This window comes from Aedes aegypti, chromosome 2, assembly GCF_002204515.2.
Source record: "Aedes aegypti strain LVP_AGWG chromosome 2, AaegL5.0 Primary Assembly, whole genome shotgun sequence".
NCBI lineage: Eukaryota > Metazoa > Arthropoda > Insecta > Diptera > Culicidae > Aedes > Aedes aegypti.
Genome location: NC_035108.1, coordinates 14,861,966 through 14,882,182, shown reverse-complemented (window position 1 = coordinate 14,882,182; position 20,217 = coordinate 14,861,966). Strand labels below are relative to the sequence as shown.

The 20,217-nt window shown below is 42.8% G+C and overlaps 1 protein-coding gene across 1 annotated transcript in view; it reads left to right on the top strand.

The window, feature by feature from the left end:
- Window positions 1-11,967, top strand: part of LOC5564539 (midasin) — a 35,294-nt gene extending 23,327 nt beyond the window's left edge. Inside the window, exons 4-6 of the mRNA XM_021839943.1 lie at window positions 1,585-10,666; window positions 10,728-11,511; window positions 11,569-11,967. Of these exons, the coding sequence (XP_021695635.1) occupies window positions 1,585-10,666; window positions 10,728-11,511; window positions 11,569-11,751 (10,049 nt within the window). The 3' untranslated portion in view covers window positions 11,752-11,967. The remainder of the gene's footprint in view (window positions 1-1,584; window positions 10,667-10,727; window positions 11,512-11,568) is intronic.
- The last annotated feature ends 8,250 nt before the right edge of the window (window positions 11,968-20,217 follow it).

The window sequence follows — 20,217 nt, the reverse complement described above, 5'->3', positions numbered from 1 at the left end:
TTTGATAATGGGCATATCGACATATGAAGAGGAAACTGGGAACGAAAATCAACCAGGAACACATCGAGATAGACAGATATCGAGATATAGAGGATATCGAGATACGGAAAGTGAAAATGTATGCAGAATGAATGAACCCAAGGAATCATCGACAGAGGGGGAGATATCGAGATATAGAACATCAAGATGTGGAGAGTCGACTGTAGAAATTTCCAAGCCTTATAACCCATGCAAGATGAATGAAAGATTGATTTTCAGAGTATTAAGCAGTACACTGCCCATAAACGCATAATTGTCTAATGTGAATAGGAAACATGGGATTGACAAGCATTTATGGGCAGTACAGTAGTCACCTTTATGCCGTAGAACGGGAAAATTCTCATATTTTTAAACAATTAGTATCAAATTCCATTCATGGAATCCATTAAGAGGAAAATTCGATGTATCATCACTTGAATGTATTGTTTGTTTTTCTTTTATTTTCCTTCGTGTGAAACATAATGTTTCATTACAATTTAGTTTATTTTGGATTATTCGGTCACTATTCGGCCTATTCGGCCGAATAACGGATTTCATTATTCGGTAGACCGAATATTCGGCGAAATCAAAATAATCGGGATATTCGGCCGGCCGAATATTCGGTACATCTCTACAAGCTAAAATAAAATAGAAGCATCTCACCGCGAAACAGAACTAGGGAATATTATAATTTAAAATGAACATAAACTCTGCTTTCAAGCAAATGAAATGGGAAACTTTAAGGACTCGGCAGTAACGGAGTATTATTAGAGTAATGGGACATCTACACGGGAAAAAAATCTGTGGTAATAATTACTATCGTAGCTGACTACGCCCATTCTTGAAACTACCATGGAATTTTAGACCAATTTACTATGTTTACGGTACATCCCACCATATAACTGGTACATTTGACAGAAATAATTTACAACAATCTGATTTCGACTACAGACATGGTAAAATCAAGCGTATTTGTGGTCTGCTGAAAATTGCCGGTGCGAGCGCTTAACTTAACCCCCTAAAATAGTAGTTCTTACCGCACAATTTTTTTGCGTGTAGGGTCCTTACATTTGATTTCATATTGTTTGTCACAGTTAAATCACAGACAAACAGACGTCACATTCTCATCGATGTCCATCGACCACGTTTTTAATGAGTACTTCGAATATATGATAGGTGGTCAATCCACCACCCGCATGTCTTGCATCGTTTTTGTTCGTATTTGAGTTTTACACACTACTGCCACCTGCTGACCCATCGGCCAAACACGGCGATTTTAGCATTGGGCTAACATATCCTCATGACTATGATTTTAATCGTAATTTGTTCTGAGTGTTACGTCTGTTTATCTGTGGTTAAATCATCGAAGGCCATTTTGAGGCCTTCAATAAAATAGGGGAGCGATACAGTTGTAGGTTATCACTATTAACTTTAGCATCAACAGAGATGAACCAGCCTTTGGCTGAAAATTGCTCTAATAAAGATAAAATAAAAAATAACTTAAGCGGATGCCCTAGAGCTTGGATAAGTAAAAAAAACTCAATTTTATCTTTCTCCCTCATACAGCATTTACCGCCCAAAATGTCCAATCCGAGGAGTTGGTCCTTTTCCGAAAACGTCTAACCGCTCTGCAAGATGTCATCGCACTGCTAACAGCCCACAAAACCCCCAATCACAATCACGACCACCTTGGATCTATGGCTTCCGTTTTGCAAGTCTTGTCCAACATATCCAAACACGCCGAAACACTCAATACCGGAGGTCACTTCGAGTGGGTCGACTCGAAGATCGTCAAATCCCTCAAACATGGTCAGTACATTTGCCTAGAGCACGTCAATCTGTGTTCGTCTGCCATTCTGGACCGGTTGAATCCGATCTTCGAGCCGGATGGAAGTCTGTTGATTTCGGAAAAGGGCGTCGACGGTAATAACGAGTCGGAATTGATTCGCAAACATGCCAACTTCCGAGCGTTTTTGACCCTAGACCCCAAGAACGGTGAAATATCCCGAGCTATGCGTAATCGTTGCATCGAACTGGCTATTCACAAGGAAGCCTATAGGGATGACGACTTAAAGCGGCTGGCCTTCGAGAGTGGAGTACGTCAAAATTGGTTGATCAACGTGATTTTGGACATTCACAAAGCCGTCAAGAAAATCTCTGAGTTTAACCAATTCGGCATCGCTCACATCGTGAAGTTTGCCTACCTGGTTGCTCAGAATCAGAGAATGGGAATGACGGCAGAAAAATGCCTGATGATCAGTGCTTTGGAGGTCTACGTGCGATCGTCCAATACAGACCTTCTCGGATACGGTATAGACTTCTACCGGAACGCCTTGAAAGATGCGATCAAAGAAGAAATACGAAAGTCCATCGTAACACCAAACTTGGTCAATTACGACAACATCTTGTTGAAGTCCAATGAACTCACCAGTCTTCAATTGATCAAACTGCAAGCGGAACCCTTACTCTGCGTTCTGAGATGTCACCTGAACGGGTTCGCGGATATTCCTGCAGCTTTGGCAGACATTGCTGGCGCATTCCACGATCAAGCCGAAATAAACTTGAGCAACTTGAAGTATCTGTTCTATTTCCTATACGAAGCTTCGAGCTATGGAGATGCAAACTGCCGAAAAATTTTCTTCGCCGAATCGCTGAGGGCACTCCACAACGTTAAAAAGATAGAACCCAAGAAAGAGGTGACTCCTACGGCGGAAATTACTGTAGACCTAGAAGTTCAAGGGGGCATGGGTCAATGGAGACAAACTCCTCAAAGCCTCACTGAATACCGCGATCTGCAACACACCAAGCGAGAAAAAATGGAATTCGAGATCGCTTCATCCATCGCGATAGATGAAGTACTACAACAGCTGATTGATTTGAACGAAATTCTGTTCACTGCCGTTGGCAAGTTTGGCGGGGGAGACCAGCTTCCTTGGAATCGATCGCTTTTGCCAAGGATTCGAGAATATCTGGAAGATTCCTCCGTCGAACAGTATCAACTGAGTGCAACCCTACTGTTGAACACAACCCTGAAAGCGATCGAAGTCACTAGTGCTACCAAGTTGAGCAAAATTGATGTCCTGTCCTACTCGAAGGCAGTTCATACGGAGATCATCAACGATACGATTGGCAACAAACTGATTGCGCAGTTGTACGACTTTTTGAGCAGTTTTAAGCCGATTATGGAGAAAGCTCTCCGAGAAGTGACCCTGGATCAGGACACTTACGCCAAATTGGTCGGGTCGTATTTGTGGATCAACCGGTTGATCGATCTCTCCTGCCGTAGACTGTTCGTCAATAAAGAGATCGATACGAGTCTTGTGGACTATGTCACTTTGCACTTCCAATGGATCCAGAAACACTGCCTCTCTCTGTTGGATGATCAGAACTGTAGTCCGTTCCGTGCTCTGAATGACTCCCTGCAAGAATCTATGCAGAGTTCGACACATCCGCTTGCTAAGCATAGGAAGCTTTATGCCAAAACGTTCTCGTGTAGCTTACCATTCTACAGCGAAGAGCAGGTAGAGCACTATCAGCGCATGATGGAGTTCAACGAAAGTCTTCGGCTATTCCCACGCTTAACGCGGTTGTACGACTATGAAGAATTCCTTCAGAAGGTGGCCCTGTTGAATCACCCGAAAACAATCGACATGAGGCGATCGCTTCTGGCCAACTCCAAGCAGCTCTTGTCATTGGATTTGGATCATCGAGAAGCTGAGACCATGTTAAATCATGCCGAATATCAACAACTGATGGAATTGTGCCAAATGTTCCAGGAAGAAAGCAACGAAGATTCTGCAGAGCAGTTGATTGCAGCAATCGAAAAACTGAATGATTACCGGAAATTTGTGGCTACTTATGAAGCACCGGAGGAATACAACCACAAATTCCCAGTCGAAATGATGCCACTGTATGAGTATTTCCTCCTGAAGACACTAGGCCGCGACGCTGAAATCAACTACGACTACGTTGCAAGCGTCCGTTCCTTAAATCTAGACTCTCTCCGGCTTGTGAGACTTCAGGGTAATTCGCAGCATAGATCAATTCTCAAAATGAGCAAACTACTTGATGTTTTAATCGAATCCGATGTAGAGTTGAGTGATCTCCTGCGAGCCTTGCCATCTGGTTTCTACAAGAACATAACAACCTACCTCAATCGGTTCCACCGATTCAACTATGTTTTCCAGATGAACTCGTTGGCTATCAATCACATCGTTTGCTATCAGAACGAGACCGAAGCGAGCTATGAGGCACATCTAGAGCAAATGTCCAATCTGACGATGCACGGTCCAGTGCTGACCAACAATTGCCTATCTATCTTACTCAACAACAGTGGAGAACTGCGATCGACTGGTTTGGGTGAACTTCCTGAATGGCGAAAGACTTTGAAGACGTTACGTGATACGATCTGGACCAATGCTACTGTACTAAGCAGAGAATACGATCAGTATTCTGTGGGATTGGAAACAGCTGTTGGTCAAGCTAAAAAGCTGCTCGTGGAGTATGAATGTGTTCAGAAATGGTGCCAAGACGGTCAACGAAACGTTGATAATGAAAAGTTCCTCCAAGACTTTGAATCGCTAGCTGAACAGCTAAAGAAACTTGTGAAAAAGTCTGCGGATGTACGCGAGAATTCTAGCTACGAAGATCTTCGCACGAGTTCGAATAGAAATCTACAATGGCAGTTAAGTTCAGCTTTAAATTCGCTACGCGGAGCGATCGAACTGAACCTTCTCGTTTTCCTACCGCTGCTTGATCCAGTCGAGAAGAACGCCCTGAAAAAGGCGTACACCGACGAAGATATTCAGCACTACAAAACGCTGATACAAGTGTACGACTACATGGCGATCACCATGAACTACCGCCGTTTTGGTGAAGGCACCAAGCAGCTATTTGTCAACCACCTCAATTCACTAGAAGAGAAACGCAACAAACTTTGCCGGAAGGTAGCTCTGCGGCCCTCAGACAATATCTACACCGATCTGGTCAAAGACGTCAACAACTTCCTGATCTCCTGTTGCTATCCGGGAACTATTAGTGAACTGTTGAAGACCGCCTTACAGTGCCTGGAATTCGAAGTGGATACCAAAAACCCGATCAAGAACTGTACCCACACCAAGGACTTCCAACTGCGTGTCAACGAAACGATCAAGCAAATCGAACTGTGGGTCAACATTGCCGACAAGTTTGAACACCATACGCTGAAGCGCTACCAAGCGTACTACCGGGACTTCTTGGAGCCACTTTGCTGCTCCATTGCCACCCTAAAGTACGGATTGATCGGCATGAAGCACTGTTTGATCATCAAGCGGGACTCGATCGCTGTCAAGTCCAATGGAGTGTTCTACGACTTGTCTGAAAAGGATGCCTTGACGAAGATTGTGGAAAAATTCGTGCAGTTCCCAGCGGTGGAGACGATCGAGTTGTTCGACGAGGAAGCCAGCGGACACAAAGTGAACGTTTATTCCATTTTGGAGAAGATAGATCATAGCGAAAGCGGATATTTCCGACTGCTGAAATCAAAACTGCAGGAGGTGAAGAATGATATCACATTGCGTGGAGGGATCGGTGCTGAAGAATTTGTGGACCTTGATAAGATCGTTAACGTGTGCAATCAAGTTTGGCAGAAGCAGGAACACCTCAGACGGAAGAAGCAAGCCGAAGACGACAGCTTGTACCAGACGAAGAGTCATTGTGACGAAGAGGACGAGGAAGTGATAGCACAACGAGAAATTGTTGATTTGTTCCCGAACTATGTAGACGAAGATTTTGCGGATTTCATTCAAAACGATACACTGGAACAGGTCATCAAGAAAGACAGCGTCAAGAAAAATCAAAAGTTGGCGGAAACTATTACTGGCGATGATTACACGATGATCTGCGAAAGCTTCATCTACCTGATGAACAAATTCTCAAAGTCGTATTACTATAATCCGGAGACAGTTGCTGATCTACCGGAGGCTATTGCACCCGATTTCATTAGTCCCTTCCAGACGAAGATCGCGATTGTACAGCAAGTGTTGCAAAAATACCATTCGGCTTTGAACAGTAAACTGGATGAAAGCTTTTATCCAGGCTTGAGTTTTTTGGTCGGACTGGCTCAAGACAAGTATGAGGATTTAGATTTGAAACGATCCACTGCCGGCAAGTACAATTTCTACAAAGATTCCAACATCGCAGAAGTGGTGCAGTGTGTCGAAGTGCTCAAGAAAATAGAGGATCGTGTTCAAAAACTACTGCAAGAATGGCCCGATCATGCCGTCCTCAAGGACATCATACTGATCTTGAACCGTATTTATTTGCTGCCTTCGACGGCTCCGATCGTCCGGTTCAGCACGGGTCTACAGCTGTTGCGGCAGAAAATCGACGAATGGAACAGTGTAGCTCATCGGCTGAACAATCTACGTGAGTTAGAAGCAGACATCGTAGAGTTCGTACACCGGTGGATGCGTATGGAGCTGCAATACTGGAGAGAATGTATGAGTCAAACTCACGACAACGTGCGATCCAAAGCGTACCGCTATTGGTTCTTCATGTATAATCTACTGCATGAGTATCTTCAAAGCGATTCAAAGGCCAAGCTAGGCAATCTACTGGACTACCGAAAGGTAGAACGTTGTTTCGGCGAGCAAGAACTGTTGGAGGAGGAAGAGGTTGAGGAAGGAACAGTCAAGATCGACGATCTGATTCACGTTCTGAAGCAGTTCATGGAATCGTCCAACTACGCGGAATATACCACTCGTCTACGGATTTTGAAATCCTTCGAGCAGTATCTCATGTATTTAAACTACGAAGACAACCGTAAGAAAGAAACCATTATCGCCGTATTGCATAACCTGCATATGTACTACGACCAATTCTCCGACGAAATAGAAGAGTTTATTAGAACGAAACGCACACCAATCGAGAAGAAACTGAAAGACTTCGTCAAGATCGAATCCTTCAACAAAGATCTCTCGTACTTCAGTATGCGTAACAACATCGCAAGAGTCCATCGGCAGCTGCACAAGTTCCTCAAAGAGTTTGAAACGGAGATCAGAGCCAAGATTCTACCGGTATTCACCCCCAAAGACCCAGCCGCGGAGATCAACGATGCTGAACAACAAAAAGGCAAAAATCTTCGATCGGAAGCCAAGATCACCTACTACATGGTAGACGTGAAAAACTTCATGGCATCACTCAAACTGAAGGAAAAGTTCTCAATCGCTAGCATATCACAGGACACCACACCAAATCAAGAACTGCTGGCCAAGATTGATCGGTTCTTTGTTACCTCACGAACCGTAGTGAAGGAAGCGATTCTGCATGCGCCATTCCCAGGTCTGATCTACAATCTGGACACCTTCATGCATGATCAAATCGAATCGGTGGAGTATCTCCGAGGATTGGAAGTTGATCGCAGCCAACCCCGTCCCAAGCAGAAGTCACAAGCCAAACAAATTCTGAATCAAAAACGTAAAGCGTTGTCCGACTTCTACAAGAGTTTGACCCAATTGGGGTTGAGTTTCCGCAGCGGGTTGGTGGAAAACGCGATCGAGTCGGATCCGGTAGATGTAGCGATTAAACCATTCTCAGCGGAATTACTCGCGCACAACAGTAAGTACCGTAAGGTGGATCAACATATCGTGTTCCTGAACGATAAACTTAACCTGTACTATGCAAAGTGTGTGTTCAAGATCAAAATGTTGACGAAGGTTCTGTTGCAACCGAATCCAGACATCGGGAAGATCAACCTTGAAAGAATCAAAGGATTTGCTATTGATCTCTTCTTAACGGTTCAGGATCAACGTAAGGAGCTGGGCAAATCCGTTGCCAGTGTCTACGAGTTGAGAGATCGTATTCAGGATCTCACGCAGCTTAGTGGATGCCTGGATTCAAAGAAGCGTGAATTCGATTTTGTTGCGAGCAGACGTAAGATGAATCATATGCGACACTGTACGATCAAGGTCAGATGTGTATTGGAGCAATTCTTACAGCTTCTCAGTTGTGCACCTGCAGAAGTCCAAGACGAGCTCAAAATGCTAAAGAATTCACACGAACTGACTCAGAAGACGATGGAGCCGATTGTGAAAGGAGCTAGCGATGGCCTAAAGCAAGCTGTTCGACTTTGCGAAGAATTGAAGAAATGCGACGAAAACTACTTGACCGGAGATCTCGTTCAATCAATGAACGATCAATTCAAATGCATGACTAACATTCTTGACCAGTTGTGCGAACGCCTTAAGATCGGCAATTCCGATGAACATTCAGTGTATGCTCAACCGATTCTTAGCGTTCTGAAAATAGTTAAAAATGTCATCGACGCAGAAGATCACCCGGCCGCTGAAGATCGCACAAACGAAGACAACCTGAACAACGAACTAGAAAACATAATCCATTCGATTTTGATCGCAATGCAACACATTTACAAGAAGTACTCCACTGCGGCCCCTACGGAATGTTCGGATGCTCCGAAGGCACTCGATGACGCTGAGGAAACCGAAAATCACGAATCAGAATCGGAACTTCAAACGCAGCATCTGAAGGAAAAGATCAACGTGGACCTTCTGCAAGATCTACAAACTCTTAGCATTCGAAAGGTGGTCGGTAAAATTGCCAATATACTCTCCATGCTTGAACAAACAAATCACTCCGCACCACAGTTCGTGACAATGATCCAAAAAATTACTCGACTGGTGCCAATTCTGGAGCAGTTCAACTTGCTGGTCGAGTATTACTTGATCCAACAGTTGGGAGCGCACAAAATCAGCACAAAGATGCTATCGGTAATGCTGACGGTGTTCATTGAACTCGGTACCAAGGGCTTCTGCGTGCCGAAGGATCTCCTAGAAGACGAACAAGAAGCAGGTGGGGAGCAACAGGAAGGAAACGAGCAAGGAGAGAAATTTGGCTTCGAAGACGGCGAAGGTGGGAAGGATGTTTCCAACAAGATTGAAAGCGAAGATCAGCTTGACGATGCCAAGAAACCTGGGCAGGAGGACAAGAACGACGAAGAAGAGGAGAAGGACAACAAGGAAGAAAAGGGTATCGATATGAGTGAAGATTTTGACTCGAAGCTGCAGGATGTGGAAAAACCGGAAGGTGAAGATTCGGAAGAGGAAAAGGACGACGAGGAAGATGCAGACAAGCAGATGGGAGAAACAGAAGAAGGAGCGGAAAAGCTCGATGATCAGATTTGGGGTGACGACGAGGAGAAAGAGGAAAAAGATAAGGAAGAAGACATGGAAGAGGAAGATGGCAAAGGTTCTGGTGAAGCGGATGACAAACATAACAATTTAGATTCCGAGAAGGACAAGGCACCGGGAGAGGAAGAGGAGGGGTTGGATGCGGTAGATAAAGCGATGGATGACAAGAAAAAGGAGAAACCCAAAGACATTGAAGACATGGAAAACCAGGAAGGCGACGAAGAGCAAGAGAATCCCCATCACAATGAGCTTGAAGAACCACCTCAACCGGAAGATATGGATATTGATGAGGAGTTCAACCTTGATAACGATAACCGTCCAGATAATCAGAAGGATGAAGACGAAAATCAGGAAAATCCATTCGATATCGACAACATGAAAGATAAGGGAGATGAAAAGGATGAAGAAGAAACAGAAGCTAAGGATGATGAACAGAAGGATTCCGAGAAAGATCAGCAAAACGGCGATGACTCCTCAGATGAAGAACAGGAACAGGAGAATCCAGAAGGTGCAGACAAGCTGGACGATAATGAAGTCAACCCAGAAGGTGAAGAAGAGCAAGAAAAGCAGGACGATGAGGTTCAACAAATTCCGGAAGAAAACAAAGATGAACAACCAGCTGAACCAGAAGAACCCCAATCAGAGGAAGGTGAGAATCAGAAGAAGAAGCAGGATGAAGCTCATCATGAATCCAAGGATAAACGATCGGAAGAGGATCGTATTGAAGCGATGCCCGATATAGAAAATAAGGGCACCAGCGATCAAGTGGCAAACGAAAAACCAGAGTCCAAACAGGAAAACGAAATGGACGAGCAGGATACCGGAGAAGATAAAGATGGAGTTGGACAAGCGGAGAACGAGCAATCGGAAAGTGGTCATCAAGGTATTGCCGAATCGAAGGAAACTCGTACAAAGCGTGACAAGAATGATCAGAAGCAGCAACAAGAGAAGCGACGCCAAGGCAATACGGATGAAGACAGAACATTGGGTGATCCGGATAAGGCCGAGAAGAAGCGATTGAAGACGGTAGATGAGATAAACAGGGAAGATCGAGCGAACAAGGAAGATGAAGTTGAAGAAGATGAAGACAAGGAAGATGAATCGGAGGAATATCAGCACGTGAAGGACGCTAAACAATCGGATAAAACAACACTGGACAACGCAACTGAGGAGCAGTCCAAAAAGATTCAACATCAAGAGAACACCAAGGAGGACGATGAACCAGATGAAGAACAAGAGAATGCGGATGAGCTGATGGATGTCGATGAACAGACGGAAGAATTGGAAGAGACCGATAAGCAACTGCTGGAAAGTGAGAAAAACGAAAAGAAGAAGGACAAACCGGCAAAGAAGGATGAGAATCAACGGGAAAAGGTCGAAACGTTGGAAAACGTTGAAGTGGAAGGGGAGACTGTTGACACAGCAGGGGTGCCAAGAGGAGCAGACACTACGGCGCATACTATGTAAGTAGATTTTTAATTGTCCAATTGTTTCAATTCTAACTGATGCTTTAACCTTTCGCAGTATGGACATTTTGAACGACATGACGATCCCGGAGGAACCCACCACAGCGGAAACGTTGGAGATGCGAAAGATGGTCGAGAAGGAAACCCTAGCCGTGAATGCGGCTCAACCAGATCACGATGATTTCGACCGGTGGCAACACATTTCGAACAAGATGCTTCCAAATGCCCGCGAGCTGTGTGAGCAGCTTCGATTGATTTTGGAGCCCACCAAATGTACGAGACTGAAGGGCGACTACCGGACGGGTCGTCGGATCAACATGAAGAAGATCATTCCCTACATTGCCTCGCAATTCCGCAAAGACAAGATCTGGCTTCGTAGGACGAAAGCTGCACAGCGTGACTACAAGATCACAATCGCTGTGGACGACTCCAAGTCGATGGATCACAACAATTCCAAAGATCTGACGTTGCAAGCCATTTCGCTGGTTTCGCAGGCATTGACTTTGTTGGAAAGCGGTCGTCTGAATGTGATGTCGTTTGGAGAGTCACCGAAAATTTTGCTGAAGCATTCCGAGCAGTTCGATGGCGCCAAGTTGATCAACTCGCTGAACTTTGAGCAAAATCAAAGCCGAATCGCCGAGTTGTTGGACTTTGTAAGGACGTTCAATGCAGAGGATACATCGTCGTCGGATAACGGCATTTTCGAAAATTTGCTACTGGTGTTGAGCGATGGTCGTAACATTTTCAGCGAAGGCGAGAAGAAGGTGAAAAACTCGGTTAAATTGGCTCGTTTGCAGAGGATATTCGTCGTTTATGTGATCATTGATAACCCTGAGAACAAGGTAAGATGCTTTGGTGTCATATCTCGATTCCGATCTCTTAATGTATTTCTTTTGCAGCACTCCATCATGGATATCCGAGTACCGTTGTTCACCGCGGATCGAAACCAGATTGTGATGCAATCCTACTTGGACGTGTTCCCATTCCCATACTACGTGATCGTTCGAGATCTCGGCCAATTGCCATTGGTGTTGAGTGATGCCATGCGGCAGTGGTTCGAGCTGGTCAACAGCGAGCAGTAAGGGTAACAGTTTTTAAAAGCTAGTAAAGTCATTTGTGTTATTTCATTATTATTACTGATAAAAATATTTACGATTGTTCCACTGTAAATACAATTTGAATTAGATCGCATTTCAATATGTTATGTTGAAGTACTAGAAGCAGAACTTTGTAGTTCGAGAGCTTCCACTAGCTGGTATATTTCCGTATACAATAAAACATAGTTTGTACTAAAAGTACGTGAACAACCCTAAATTGGATGACATTCATAATCTTCTTTGTTTGCATTTTATTTTTAGGATATTTACTTCGAAAGCAACATGGTGAGCTCGTTTCATGCTATTTTTGTTCTTCTATGGATAATTATTTCATTATCATATATTTTTTGGATTACGACTGATATATCATCAGTCCACCTGTAGCCGCTCATGCCCATACTACCGCTTACTAGTGTAAAAACGGATTTTTCGTATGAAAATGCAATCTTTTTCGCACAAATATCGTCTAGCTACATCAACAACTTTCAAATGAAGCCGTCTGGCTTTATTTTCATTGGTTAAAACAATTCTTTATATAAGAAACCCAAGACCCTGTGAGCGGATATTGTATCAGTAGGTATATTTGTGTGTTTAAATAACCACTCATGCAAAAATATTAACAAGATTAAAAAAATGGAATGAAGAAAGCACAATTTATATTTACATTTGCTGCAAAAGTGGTTAATGGGCAGTGACAAAAGTGTGATGTCTTTTTGTCTATGATTGGATGCTTTGGCAAATCTTGGCAAGTGTTCCAAGGCACTGTTCACAATATCTATCGATGCCACAGTCGACAAAAACGATCCATCAACTAGATTGGTTAACACCACGCTTTTTAGTCCAGCAAAATACCTATGCTCTTCTGTTATAAATCCATCTAGCAATTAACAAATTTGTTTTGAAACTTCCATTACTCTTTATTCAAATTAACCCCTCTACCAACAGCTTCATTTTTTACCGCAAGAAAAAAATTCAAATCGCGATAACTTTTTTTGTTTCTTTGTATTTTTGCACCATTTCGTCACAAGTTCTCAAAAAACTCTTCTAGTTTAAGATTCCGTGTCGATATTGATGATTGGTGATCTGGTTTTAAAGATATTCCAATGTTTCTTGGGGGACCGACATTTTTATAGAAAATGTCTTAGGCGGCCATTTTGTTTCACGTCAACGTATCGAAAAAATAAAATGTGGGCTACTCTGAAAAAATCATACAAAATGATTGAGTATTCTCAGAGATATCTGAAAATTACGGTATGAGGGTTTTTGAAGTTTTAAAGATCTTCATTTGGCCAGCGTGATACCAGCACAATTAATGATCATTACTCAAAGACGGCTGCACCGAATTGCTTCATTATTTTTCACGACATACTCTCATTAATGTATTGTCCCAAATAGTGAATATCCGAATACGATAAAAATTGTGTAGCCTGAGATATATACCTGGGTTATGGTTACGCATCGATCCCCCAAGTAATTTCGGAATATCTCTGGATCCAGATGACCAATGTCACAGATTCTAAAATTAGAAGAGTTTTTTGAGAACTTGTAAAAAATGGAGCTAAAATAACGAAAAACATAAAAGTTGTCGCGATTTGATTTTTTTTTGTGTGGTAAAAAATGAAGCCGCCGGTAGAGGGGTTTAACTCTTCTACCAGTAGCATCACTTTTTCACCCAAAAAAAAAATGTAATTAATGTATTGTCCCAAATAGTGAATATCCGAATACGATAAAAATTGTGTAGCCTGAGATATATACCTGGGTTATGGTTACGCATCGATCCCCCAAGTAATTTCGGAATATCTCTGGATCCAGATGACCAATGTCACAGATTCTAAAATTAGAAGAGTTTTTTGAGAACTTGTAAAAAATGGAGCTAAAATAACGAAAAACATAAAAGTTGTCGCGATTTGATTTTTTTTTGTGTGGTAAAAAATGAAGCCGCCGGTAGAGGGGTTTAACTCTTCTACCAGTAGCATCACTTTTTCACCCAAAAAAAAATCAAATAGCAATGACTTTTTTGTTTCTTGATATTTTTGTACCTTTTTTTCACAACTCCTCAAAAAACTTTTGGAATCTTGTCGGCATTGGCAGAATTTGAAAATATCCCGGTATTCCTTTGGAGACCGAAACTTCCCTTATAAATTTTCTTAGGTTGCCATTGCTATGGACATGGGAGTAGTCAGTTTTTTTTTGTCAGGGGCTCCCCCTCCATTATATTGGTAATATCGATTTTTAACACTTAATAAAAGGCATTGCCATTGCACCCTCTGGCTACGCCCATGCGTGCATGACATCAAACATCATCATCAATTTTAATGTAAACGTGGTAAAACATGACGATAACATTTTTTTTACAAATTTAAAATAGGCTGACAAAATCGGGTCAAAAACTGACAAAATCGGGGGTAGACAAAATCGGGGGCTGACAAAATCGGGTCAGTACTGTATCATTTTATCACAACACTATTCTAATCAAAGTATAGTTTTGAAAAGCGTAACTGAACATAAGAATACATCTGCAGCCTGAGATATTTACATTGGTTATGGCTACACTACCCGTCATAAATACGGACTCACTAAAATAAGTATTGCAACACTCAGCTGAATATTGAATCACCCTGAAAAGTTTAGCATCACTTCAAACCAGGTAATTCCACATTGCTATATCTCGAGATCCATACGACTTGCAAAGAAGCGATCTTCAGCAAAGTTGTTAAGGGGATCAAGGACATCCGGAAAGCGAACAGTTTAGTTCGCAATTTTGCCGCTAGGTGGCGCTAGTGAGCATGCAAAATTGAGCATTTCAAACTAGTTCTAGCTTGTGATCCATAAGAGATAGAAAGTTCGGGTCTTCGGCAAAGTTGCTCAGGGGTTCAAGGACATCCGGAAAGCGATCAGCTTATTTCGCGATTTTGCCGTTAGGTGGCGCTAGTGAGCATGCAAAATTGAGCATTTTGAACTAGTTCTAGCTTGTGATCCATAAGAGATAGAATGTTCGGGTCTTCGGCAAAGTTGCTAAGGGGTTCAAGGACATCCGAAAAGGGAACAGTTTAGTTCGCGATTTTGCCGCTAGTGAGCATGCATTCAAAAATGAAGTGTCACATGACATGAATCATTTGGATATAAAGCGAATCATATCTGAATAAATTGAACAAGAATGTAATCGGTCCTGAATTACTTGTGCATGAAGTGAATATTACCTTATACACTTGACTATGAAGTGAATCAGACATGAATCACATGAAGTGATTCTCACCTGAAACACTTGAATATGAATTGAATCGGACATGAGTCTCTTGGATATGGAGCTAGTCATATCTGAAACACTTGAATATAAAGTGAATGAGACCTGAATGCCTTAAATTTGCTTCAAAAGTCAAACATCAATCACTTGGATATTGAACTTATCAAATCTGAAAAACGTACATAAAGTGATTCAAATCACTCCAACTTCCAAATGTCAAAGGATTTCTGAACAGCATTCTGGAAATTCAAGCTTATCAAATTCATAATGTTTAGGTACAGTCATCCCTCCAGAGTAATCTGTTTCCTGGATGTCCTTGACTTTCCGAACAATTTTGCCGAAGACTCAAACTTTCTATCTCATTTGGCTCGAAAGATAGAATTTGTTTCATATATTTAAATCAATATGCTGTAATATAACGTGGGAGATCGGGTTCTAAACGGTTAATTAACTATTTACGACCGAGACTGTGATATGGTAATCGATACGTAAAGAAACGCGCGTCTGTTCGGGTGTGCAGTCAGTAGATAAACTGATTCGTTTATTGATACGATCTCCACTGCTGAACCAGACAGTCAGTGGTGTAGCTAGGGTGGATGCTACAGTTCTCCCCCTTTTAGTTTGAAACATATTTACAATATATTGCAGCAAAACCTGACTGCCGCTCTTCTGACTTTCGGCAAAACTCGACTGCCGTAAACTTCAACAAAACTACGGCTAAACTTCACTGCCGTCTACTTTTTAAAACAAACGGTAAAACTAAACTACCGAAAACTTCTGAACTCGGCAAAACATGACTGCCGGTAAACTAGTCCACTTTTGAACGCCTCCATGGCATTTAAACAAACACAACTGCTCAATAATATACATATTCGACATCTTTCTTCAGACGCTTAGGTCGCATAGAACGTCTGACACACTCTTGTCGATTCTTCGATGGTGACGACTGGCACACAGCTCGATGCGACGGACCAGCCTGCGGCTCGACCTGCTCAACCGGCAAACTCAACGATCTTCGTAGATCCTCCTCCACGTGTGACGCACTTCGACGGCGCGGAACACCAACCTCCGCCTCAGGACTACGGCTTGAAACACCGTTGCGACCGCCCCCGTCACTGTAGATGAATGAATCCGAAGAAAACCCGTAAAAGTCCTCTTCGTCGTCGTCGCTAAACCTATCGTCATCGTCATCGTCCTCTCTACTTCGTTTTCTGCGTTGGTTCCTCTCGCTCCTCCCCAAGAACAAACCTCGGCGCTTTGGGGTGCCAACCAGCTTTAGCTGATTTCGGTGAGCAGAGTAGACTCTCCCTCCAACAGAAACCTGAAAAACATTTGATGAGATACGTCTGAGAAATTTGGCTTCTAACCATCGTCTAATATCCGTAGGTCTGAAATTTTTATAATAAACAGTATCTCCAGGACGCAGCTTGTCGATCCAGTCATGTTTCTTACGACTAGGACTATATACAACACGCTTATCCACTTCCTTGGGCTTCGTCGAATGATGTTTAAAACTATTCTTTGGATGGATTAAATCCAACAGCGTCTTAGGCTTAAAACTAAACAATCTTTCGGACGGAAACGAATGTCCATCTTCCAAACAAGTATTCCGGTAACCAAACAAGAAGTACGAAACCATGTCTTCAGTACTCAAACCAATCATATCCGGATCCAAAAGAAACTTCTTTAAACCTTCCTTCACTACTCTGACCATGCGCTCCGCTTGACCGTTGCTCGATGGGTTGTACGGTGGACTCTTCATCACCTTCACACCATGTTTCTCGAAAAAACGATGAACTCTTTCGAGCTAAACGGTGGTCCGCCATCAGTAACAACTACGTCAGGTAACCCAAACCTAGCGAAAACGCTCATAAACTTTGATATGACTTTCCTGGCATCTGTTCCAAACTTCATATACTCAACTTCAATCCATTTTGAAAAACTGTCCACAATGACCAGGAAAACCTTCTTGTCGAAGTAGAAAAAGTCTGCATGAATACGGGTAAACGGTTTTGTTGTAGGAATCCAACTGGTATTTGAAACTGGCTTTGCAACTGCATTCATCTGGCAACACACACTACATGATTTGACGAAACTTTCAATGTCACTATTCATGCCATACCAGTAAACTGTCCTTCTTGCCATCTGCTTGATTTTGGTGATTCCTGAATGATTCCGATGCAACAACTTCATCAACTGCTTTTGCAAACTAGCAGGAATAAACACACGATCCTGGTACAATAAACAACCATCGACCAGTTCGAGGTCTTGATGTTGTGCATAAACGTCCAACAAACAACGTTCCAACTTTTTTGGCCAACCATGCCTGATGTATGAAACAACTCTTTGGATAAACTCGTCTTGTTCCGACTCTTTTGCAATTAAAACATGGTCCAAAGGAAACTCATCATAAACATTCAAACTTTTGATAAACTCCTGTTGCAACGAAACTGGCACTTCAACTGGTAAAGGAAACCTTGAGCAAAAATCTGCATTGCCCATTTTTGATGACGGTCTGTAAACAATGTCGAAATCGTAGATGTTTAGTTCCATTACATATCTCTGCAGACGCGTCACAAACAACGAATTGTTGCCTTCCTTGCCAAATATGCCTATCAACGGCTTATGGTCGGTATACACAGTAAACTTCTGTCCAAACAAAAACTTATGAAACTTTTTGATAGTGCTCACAACCGCCAACGCTTCCAAGTGTAAAATTGGGTATGATTTTTGTGCTTTCGTTAAACTGAAGGAGGTAAAACTAATGGGCCTCTCTTCTCCATTGATTTCATGAGCTATCACGCCACCTAACCCATAACTGCTAGCATCTGTCACAACAACGACAGGCTTTTTTGGATCGAAAAACACTAAAAGTTTTGAAGACAACAACGATTGCTTACTTTGATCAAACACACGACGACACTCATCGGTCCAGACAAACTTAACGTCTTTTTTGAGTAAACGATACAAACAGCTTAAACGTGAGGATAAATTAGGGATAAACTTACCGTAGTAATTTATCAAACCCAAAAATGCCTTGAGCTCGGTGACGTTGTTCGGAACCTTGGCTCTACGAATCGTCTCGACCTTCTCTGGACACGGCAACAAACCTTTATCAGTCAACACATGACCCAGAAATGGCAAACTTGTCACAAACCACTTGCATTTTTGCAAACTCACTTTAATGTTGGCATTAGAAAGTCGCTCCAAAACCAAATAAAGCTTTCTCAAACAATCCTCATAATCCTCACCCGCTATTAAAACATCGTCTAAGTAGCAATAAACACCATCAATGCCTTTCAAAACTTGATCCATTACACGTTGAAAAATAGCAGCACTTGAAGAAGCACCTTGTGGCAAACGATTATACGAAAACAAACCTTTGATCGTATTAATTGTCATGATTTTCCTTGACTTTTTAGACAACAACAACTGTGTATACGCTCCGGTCAGATCTAAGGAACAAAACACTTTAGCACCAGCTAGTGAAGCAAACATGTCCTGTGCTAACGGCAACGGATAAGTATTCGGGATGATCACTTTGTTGATCGAAACCTTGCAGTCGATCACCATCCTAATTCCGCCGTCTTTCTTCACTACAACGATCACCGCATCTATCGGTGTTATGACGCCATCTTTTTCCAAACTTTCCAAATGTTCAAAAACTTTGTCCTTTAAACGCAATGGAACGTCATACGCACGCTTGAAAACCGGTGCTGCTCCTTTTTTCAACACTAGATCTGCCTCAAAACCTTTTATCGGAGTAAACAAAGACTTATCAAAAACATTGGCAAACTTACTTTGAATATCATTCACGACACGTTCCTCTGAAGTCGGCAACGACAGCTGGTTCAGGTTTGTACCACTGCCAAACGCATTCCTCCATTCAGGGAAAAAGATATCCAGCCAATCACGTCCAAGCAACGGTGTGAACTTCCGCAGCGCAAAACAACCAGTTTAACGGATTTCCGTCTTCCGTTCAACTCAACTTGCACTGGAATCTGTCCTTCGACCACCAAACGACTTCCGTTGATCACCGCTAACTTCCTCGTACACTTCTGCAATGGTATATCGCCGAATTCTCCCTCGTACGTCTCCTTGCTGACGACAGAAACTGCAGCTCCACAGTCTATCTCCATTTCGACACGGATACCCTCGATCAAAACAGATCGAAAACACGGTTCGTTGATTTTTCCTATGGAAGAGATCAACAAACACTCCATATCCTCGTCATCCGAGACAGATCTGTTCAACCGACGACGCAAACTTTTTTGATACTCCGTCATCTTCGGCTTTGCTGCTGGAGAATCGACAAACTTCACAGATTTCTTCTCTTTGCTCTTCAAGTCGTAGCAGAAGCGACGCGTGTGACCATCTCTGCCACAGAAATTGCAGCGAAACTTCCGTGATCGTGATGAAGAACGATTTCTACGGTCAAACGAAACTGATCGGCTACGGCTCCTGTACCGATTACTTGGTCCACGACTCCTACCACGGGATCTCGCACGTGAAACTGTTGGCTCTTGCCTCTTACCAAGCCTGTTCAACACACTCACTCGATCGGATTCACGAGAAACTAACTTTCGGTTCGCTCCAGCTAGCTCCCTGTTGATGATGATCTTCTCCGCTTTCGCAAGTGTCAAAGCTTCCTCATCAAACAAACGCTGTTGCACATCCGGATCACGAATGCCACACACAAGCTTGTCGCGGATTGCGATGTCCTTAAACTCGCCAAACTCACACAACTCCGCTTGCAGCTTCACAGCTAAAATGAAATCCTCCGCACTTTCAGTAGGGCCTTGAACTCGTTGATAAAACTTGAAACGTTGGATCATGTCGCTTTCAGTCTTGTCGTATCGCTTCTTCAACGAATCGGTGATTTCCTTGAACGACACCGTCTTCAAATCCTTTCCAGGAAACAAAAGCTTCAACTCGCTGTACACCTCCTTTCCGCATGCCGCCAGAAACGATGCTTTCTGTTCATTCGCATCCGCCATCTTGTTGTCGATGAACACCCATTCCATCTGCTCCAAGTACTGGCTAAACGGAATCGTGCCGGGTACATACGGCTCGATATGATTCACCAACGGCATACTGACAGCGATGAAAAACGACAAAAACTGAAAACGATTCGACAAACTATTACACGAAATTCAACTACAAATTTCTTTCAGTGTAACAATCGAATAAACTTGATCAAAAGAAAC